Source organism: Belonocnema kinseyi, chromosome 1 (assembly GCF_010883055.1).
Source record: "Belonocnema kinseyi isolate 2016_QV_RU_SX_M_011 chromosome 1, B_treatae_v1, whole genome shotgun sequence".
Classification (NCBI taxonomy): domain Eukaryota; kingdom Metazoa; phylum Arthropoda; class Insecta; order Hymenoptera; family Cynipidae; genus Belonocnema; species Belonocnema kinseyi.
Window position 1 is genome coordinate 93,808,622 of NC_046657.1, and position 8,229 is coordinate 93,816,850.

Consider the following 8,229-nt stretch of genomic DNA (forward strand, 5'->3'; position numbering starts at 1 on the left):
GAAATTGGTGGACATAGGGCATGAAGAAACCACAAAGACAGGCCGGTAAGTTCTTAATACCTCTCCTCCTTTTCCTTCTCCTCAGCAGTGACGTTGTAGTCGTTCGGAGCCGAGAATTCGATCACGAATATCATTCGTTTCTCTAAGTCCTGGAGAACGATGTCAGGTCCCGAGTGTGCAACGGAGACTACTGTGCGAAAATTGTACTTCCAGAAAATCTCGTTTTGAAGAATCGACAAGGGTTGATCTTTTACATTTCTGTGACTTTCCGTGCATTTTCTTGTCGAACAGCTGTTAACAGAATTTTTCAACCTCTGGTTTCTTTACTTGGCCTTTAAAAATGAGGAATTTATGCACTTTCCTCATTCCTAATGTTAAAATTCAGGCCAATGTTCTCGGCCGCTTGTTTCGTGGCTTTGTAAAAGAACCCTACTTTGCCAATTATTTCGTGTTTCCTGATCATTTTAAGGAGATGATCTCTTCCATTTGCACCGATGTAAGCTACACCCAGAACAATTCGGTTATGTAGACATTGAAGATTCGAAAGTCCGCGCCCACCTTGACCGCGTGGGATGTATAATCGCGGAACAGACGACTTGATATGGAAGCTCTTCTGCCCAGCTGAACATTCCTGTAGAGGAACCTCGGAGGATCCTGGACATGTTCCTGAACACGAACCTGTACTTGTAATCTTGACGTTTCCTGTACAGGATTTTGGCGATGGAAACTGTACATAATCCTGCAGAGGAACCTGCTTATAAGCCAAACTTTTAATGATCCTGTACAGGTACTGGTGAACGGCACGGGGCCGCCAGTGCCGCTTTAGTGGCTGTTGTGCTGATTTTTAGCATCTAAACGGCACTGAGAAGTGATGGGACGGTCATATAATGGTCCTATTATATTCGTCACATACCAGGCGACCAGAGCTATTTACAGTACTTGGCCGCAACCAATCCGACTCCCTTTTTAGAATTTTCTTCAAATTATTAACACTTTTGTTTAATTTATGAATGTTCTCATTATATATATTTATAATTATAAGTTATATAATAATATACATTTTAAAGTTGAATTAAAAAATGTGGTCTCTTTTGGCGTATATCATTCCCTGTACGAGATACGTTATATTCATTCCAAATTTAAACATCTAAAAGAAACAGATATCTGAAATAATCGAAACCCGTATATTCTAAATGTCTATAACCTTCTCATAGGTAATTTCAAAATTTTACAAATTTTAATTTTTAATCCCTTTCAGCTGGTCTATTTGATAGCATAATTGCAAGTATAAAGGAAATTTCTACTGGCATTTAAAACCGGAATCTGAATAGCTTTAAACGTGCAGCACTGAAACGGTACTGGGCAGTGTCATTTCAGTGTGGGGTTTCATTTTATGTCCTGAAGGCGGCTCTGAGGCACGCCTAAGTATGTATAGGTCTCTCCAGTGACAATATGTCTAATAGCACTTCAGAAGCACACGGTCCCCGGGTACGTAAGTAAATCTCTGGCATGTAGCCCTTGAGTATATTTAAAGCACTCTGAAGTTGCTTTGAACTAGAAGCACATATCTTTGGGTAATCCGTATAAAACACACGAGTGACCTTATGCTAGCGATGATTTTCGTCACCGTTCCAGATAGGATGGTAAATCTAGTTTTCCAAAAGACATCATAAGTCTATCGAGAGGTTGTCTAAATCTTTCCGGCAGCCAATCTAGCCCATGGACAGGGCTTCCTGGTGGATCGCTGAGTTTTTTAAGACGTCACAAGTTTACTAGCAGGTTCTCTTGGCAGCCTGCTACACATTTTTTCCAGCCACGTTGTTCTTGCATTTCTGTCCACACAGGCCCAATTCTTCGAACAATCATGCCGTTTATGATAGCTGTAAAGATCTTAAACACCGTGTTGAAACAAGTTATTGGCTTGTAATTTTTTGGATTGGACAAGTCAACTTTCTTCGGTAAGGGTATAGTGGGCAACAACATCCGCTGCGGGGTCGGGATCTCCGACTTTGAATATGAGGTAATGATGCAGACTAGATATTGGTGAGTAGAAGTGGACTTCTTCCATCATATGTTCTTAATACCTTTTCTTCCTGCAGCGGAAAAGTTCTTCGTGACACTCAGTACTTTCTTCATCCTCCTTGTTCTGAAAGCACTATTATCTCTCAGGGGGTCCCTATCTTCCGCGGTTGGTCTTAATTTCGCGTCCCTCTTTTCTTGTAGGGCTTGTTTATGCAGCAGTTAAGGAAGCGCTCTACGTTCATATCTAGTTTGCCTCGACGCATGCAGAAAGCAGGTGTACGAGGCGGCGCTATACCTACATATTTCGGGTGCCTGCACCGAAGGAAAAGACGATTTGATTCAGTGCCGAAAAGCAGTATGGCCATTGGTTAAAGACATGTTTCGATTGTTTTCTCTCTCAAATTCCATGCACAATATTTACGTCTCCGGCTTCTACAAGTACTAAAGGAACATCACCAAGTTTCGGAATTTTCCGCGGCCCTATTAAAAAATTTAAAAATCGTATTTAATCGCTTTATTTTCATTTTGAACATAGATCAGAATTATAAACTAATATGTGTACTAGGATGGTCCAAAAACAAATTACAATGTTTTTATGGTAGAAGAACGTGGTCCAAGTCATTTTGTAAACTTAAGTTTATACACTACTTAATAAGATATGTTCAAGGAATGATTTCCATCCAATAACTTTTTATTCATTATAAACTTAAATTAAACAGAAAGTCCCATTTGTCAAAAAACATATTTTCGACACAAGTAGACACTCCACGGAGTGCTTAACGTATTTAACGAGAAATATTTTTCAGTTAAGACATTTAGCAATTGTTTCCACTATTTCAATTTGTTTAAATTAGTTTTTCCCTGCAAAATCATGAAAAGTTAGTATTTTTCAGGAGTGATATTTTTAATTTATGGTACTTGAAACTATTTAGAAAATTAATCATTATTATTCATTTCTGACTGTTCATGGTTAAGCTTGAAACAAAATTCTGTTCTTATCGAATCTCTTATATTATCTCGACAGCTTCACTGCAGAGTGCACCAGTTCTGGTTCTGTTCGTATATACCACTCCAGGTTGTTTTTTCTGATCGTATACAACTCTAAGCGGATTAGAACATTTTTAAGGAGATCCGATTAAAGTTTAAAATATTTTAAAAATTCAGAAATATGGTGCAAGATAATAAACACGGCATTTATGCTGATGAACGTGTTAATATTAATAAACATGTTAAATGTATAATTAAGCAATATGACTTTTCCTCGTGATCAATCATTTGAATTATTATTTCAAGGAATCAATAGAATAAACACTGAATTATCTAGAAGCAGCATTCCAAGGGATGAGGTAACTTTTTTATTTAAATATTGACATACTTACATTCGTTCCATATACAGAGCAACTCTAAACTTAATTATTTATACGAAATTACCCGAACTTGATCTAATGTTTTAAGGAGCTGTCGGAATTTTTGAAAAATCGCTGGTAATTTGCGAGGGCCTAGTCACTGTGAAATCTAGAAATCTTAAAACTGTGAATGAGGCAATCTGCATTGAATTCTTATAAAGATTTCCAACATTTCGTTGAGATTTCCCGTGCAGCAATCTTTGATTTTTCAGTCAGTAGACCCTCGTTAATTTGCATAAGATTTTTTTTTAGTGTATGGAGTTTATATATAAAAAATAAAATTTTTATATCCCTGCTATTTTTACGAATTTTCCAAATCGAAAATGATTTGTGCTGAAAAGTTGCTATGTATATTATAAATAAAAATCCCAAGACTTTTTAAAATAAAAATTATCCTATGGTCTCTTTATTAAATTTCTAATAAAAACTTATAATAATGGACAAAAGGATATATAGAACCATATAGAGTCATATACAATTAATAAATCTTTTATTAGGCTCTATATGGTGTTATTTATACTTTTGTCCATTTGTAAAAGGTAAGACATTTAACATAGGGGTGTCGTAATGAGGTTGAAAATTATAGATTTTTAGAATGAAACAAAATTCAACATCGCTACAAAAATAAAGCTAATTTTTGTATGTACAGTTTTTAGTATTAGATTCCGATAAAAATTAAAATAATTTCGGAAATTAGCACAAATTATGCTTTTTAGGATTCGGATCATTTTAAAAAAGACGGTTTTTTTTAGTTTTGGTATCACCTATGGTTTTAGTTGCAATGGGCCAGCAAGCCGTAAATTCCTAAGACCATGAAAAAAAATGTTAGACGTTAAATTTCTGAAAGATTTGTGGTATTTTTTATTTCTTTGTATAACAGCTTGAGACATAAATAAATTGTAACGTGCTTCTCCAGTGGGGACTCATGACATGTAAAAAAATTGTAATATTTATTATTTAAAAAATTCCCTATAGGTGCCGTCCTATGTGGGCAGAAAACGGCGGCGTAAAGCAGGAACTAATGGATTAAAGAGTCGGCCTCATGCGAAAAACAAAGCGAAAAACATGAGAAAAAAAACAAACATGTGACATAACCTATTTTTTGTAATAACAAGCAAAATTAGCGAGATAAAACTATGAAAATATGATATTAGGGAAAAGTTTATAGAAGAAGCATTAGGAACATAAATTTATGAGAAAAGGAAATGAGCCAGGAAAAATTACTAACCGTTTTCGGACAATCAAACGGGTCAACAAACTTTCAAGCACCCAAGGTTGCAGTGCACACGAACAATGCGAAACACATGCAAAAACATGAAAAAATGTCACTTTTTACAAGCTTTATGCATCGCCACCACTCTTTCTGTTATCTTTGCACCTGGAGGGGTATCGTGGTTCAAATAAACCAATAGATGGCGCTCCGATCAAGTAGGCCTGCCTGCGTTTTTATGCATAGAAAAGAAAAAAAATGCATTAAAAACTTGACACTTTTTATGAATATTAAAGAAAGAGCAACATTTCCAGTAACAATAAGAACAGCTTTAATTAGTGACCCAAAAAATGCATGAAAACATGTAATTTAATATCAGAAAAATTGAATATAAAGGTGAGTCTTTTGAAAACAGTTTGAATTGTATTCATATTTTTGTATTGTTTGTTTTTCTGATATCATTAATTAATTTTATAAACAACTGTAATTGTTGCAAATTTCAAACATTGATTGATAATATTACTTTGCTAATAATAATAGTAATAATAATACTTAAACATTAATAACTAGTCTCATAATGTACTTTTCCATTTTAATTTGTCTATACATTTCCGCTTTCTGAAAAATATATATTTACACATAATTTATTTACAATCAGGGTGGAGATTTGATCGGGAAACCGGGAAAGACCGAGAAGAAACGGGAAATTACCGGGAATTAAATTAATTTTTACTTTATCTACAGTTTCAGAGCATACAAGTGAAAATAATTATCGCTTTTATTATATATATAAAAGGGAGTTGGTAAAAAAATAAAATTTCCTTTCGGACAAGGAACTTTCGATATGGAACGGGAATTTAAAAAAAAATGGAAACCGGGATTTAGAAGAAAATAATTTTAAAATCCCTGTTGCACGTCAAAATTCGTAACAATTCAAAAGTACTTTCTTCCGAAATTAAAAAAAAGAGAGTGCAGAAACGGTAAATATTCGATTGAAAGTGATTTCGATGAGTAAATGTGTAAAATTCACCATTCAAATGTTAAGAACTTGTAGCCGAGTAAATTATTTATTGTGTTGACAGTTTTTTTAAATTATTTGTGCGACATCATATGATTAAAATGAGCAGCATCGCGGGCTGTACGCCATACTACAACAACAATTAGCTTATTTTTCAACCCAGGAAATTAGATTTTAATTAAAATGATTAATCTTAAATTAAAAGAAAAATCATTTTCAACAGATGAGTTTGTTTTTCAACCAAGTTAATTTATGTATCACCCAAAAGATTAGTTTTAATCTAGAATGATGAATATTTGACTGGAATACTTGAATTTTTAACCAAAAAGAAGAATTTTTAAATAAGGAGATTAACTTTCAAAGAAAAAACTGATTTTCTACCAAAAACTCAATTTTCTATCAACAAGTCGATTTTTTAATAACATACGTGAATTGTCAACAAAATAAATGATTCATAATCCTGATTATGAATAAATTATATATAGATATACATTTTTCAGAAAACGGAAATGTATAGATGAAAAAAATGAAAAAGTACATTATAAGGCTAATTATTAACGTTTAAGTATCATTATTACTATTATTATTAGTAAAGAAATATTATCAAACAATGTTTGAAATTTGCAATAATCACAGTTGTTTATAAAATTAATTAATTATATTAGAAAAACAAACAATAGAAAAATATGAATACAATTCAAACTGTTTTCAAATTACTCACATTTATATTCAATTTTCCTAATATTAAATTAGATGTTTTTATGAATTTTTCGGATTATTAATTACAGATGCTCTTATTGTTACTGAAAACTTTGTTCTTCCTTTTATATTTATAAAAAGTATCAAGTTTTTAATGAATTTTAGTATTTTTTTTTATACATAACAATGCAAAGATACGTCTATCTGATCAGAGCACCATCTATTGGATTTATTTGAACAACGATACCCCTGCGGATGCTAAAATACAACTACCTAATACACATGCATGGACGATGCATAGGCCTGATACCAACTACCATATACCCATACGATGCATAGGACTGGCCACCAGGCTAGCTGTCAACTTCACGCCATGCACGGTATCGGCATGTACCCAACCCTATTCTCTGGACTAACGTCACGTCATAGGAATTTGGACTTACCTTACAGTATACGTACCTTGCTCGCACTAGATATTCGGATTATTAATACCTGGAAATTGTTGTCGAATAAATTGTGGAACTATTATGTGTGATTTTTAATTGTTTAATAGAAAATTTAAATGTGTTAATGCTCTGTATTTTTCAAAAAGCAGGTAATATAAACAAAATATTTGAAGTTTTTTAGGAAATATAACCTCTAAAAATCATATGAAAATATGAGTATTCAAAGTTCTGTTCTTGCAATTATTTATTAATCGTCAGAATTATTTGTCATACGTAGATTTTCAATTCTTAACCGATTCGAATTTTAATTGCGTGTGATTTTATTCGCCCATTACCATAATTTAGCTTCTACAGATTAGCTTAGGAGAAAGAATAGTACGTTGGCGCATCGGAAAGAAAAAGTGAATAGAAAAATATACAAGCGGATATCATGAGAAGATATGCTTTTGACAGTTTTATATTTAAACATATTAATAATTAATTCAATTAAATTATTTGTGTATTTTTGTGTGAACTCAAAACTGTGACGTTTTATGACTTCGTGAAACTCTTCGTCCTTTCCAAGTTAAAATTCGAGTTACCACTGTTTTAAAATTTAAATTAGATTAATATCAAATTTAAAAACATATTTAACGTGAAAAAATCATGTTAATGTATAGAATTCCAGAAAATAAAACCAAAAATCCAACTACCAAATTTGGACAACCACCATAAAATGCTCCAATTGTGGTTTAAAAAAAGAGCCTCCTTGATAACAAAATCTGAACAAAAATGAAAAGAAAAGTTAGAAGGGAACCAACGAAATCCCCTTCCTTCTGTCTTCTTATTCCTTTGGTCTTTTTTATTTTTATTATTATCAAATCACAATAAAAGAACACTTATAAATTCTCATTTATCTATAGACTTTTTATTTTTGTTCAGACGTTTTTTTTAGGATTTTTTAAAAATAACAATAGGGGTTTGTAGTTTGGTGGTTGGATTCTGGGTTTTAATTCCAGGAATTCTTTACACATTCACAATTTAAAAAAAAATTTAGTTTTTACTAGCTTCTCCAGTAGCCGGACTTTAATGGTCAGTATTATTAGTCAGTATTATTAGCCAATTTAATGTAAAATGTGAGTTTAATGTGTTTTTCATCATTTCTTGCTACTGTGATTTAACTGAGCGGGTTTTCGCTGTAGCTTCTGGTTATTTTTTTTCTTCATGCAGTGTAAAAACGGCGGCTTTTGCTATATATGAAAATGTGTATTTATAAATATTTCACATCAACAATAACCAATTTCATAGTAAGTGTAATTTACAGAAGGAAATAATATCCATTATATTCGATGTAAATTTCAACAAATAATTGGGTATGATCTCCAGGTAAGGCATTTTTTCACTTTATTTTTTGTACGTTTAAAGGGCCGATCAAAAAATAAGTAATGT

The 8,229-nt window shown here is 32.6% G+C and overlaps 1 protein-coding gene across 1 annotated transcript in view; it reads left to right on the forward strand.

Annotated features, from left to right (window-relative positions):
* The first annotated feature begins 6,523 nt into the window (after positions 1–6,523).
* LOC117169905 (ribonuclease H1-like) overlaps positions 6,524–8,229 on the forward strand; it is a 7,410-nt gene continuing 5,704 nt past the window's right edge. Inside the window, exons 1-2 of the mRNA XM_033356418.1 lie at positions 6,524–6,950; positions 8,105–8,166. Coding sequence (XP_033212309.1) covers positions 8,156–8,166 — 11 coding nt within the window. The 5' untranslated portion in view covers positions 6,524–6,950; positions 8,105–8,155. The remainder of the gene's footprint in view (positions 6,951–8,104; positions 8,167–8,229) is intronic.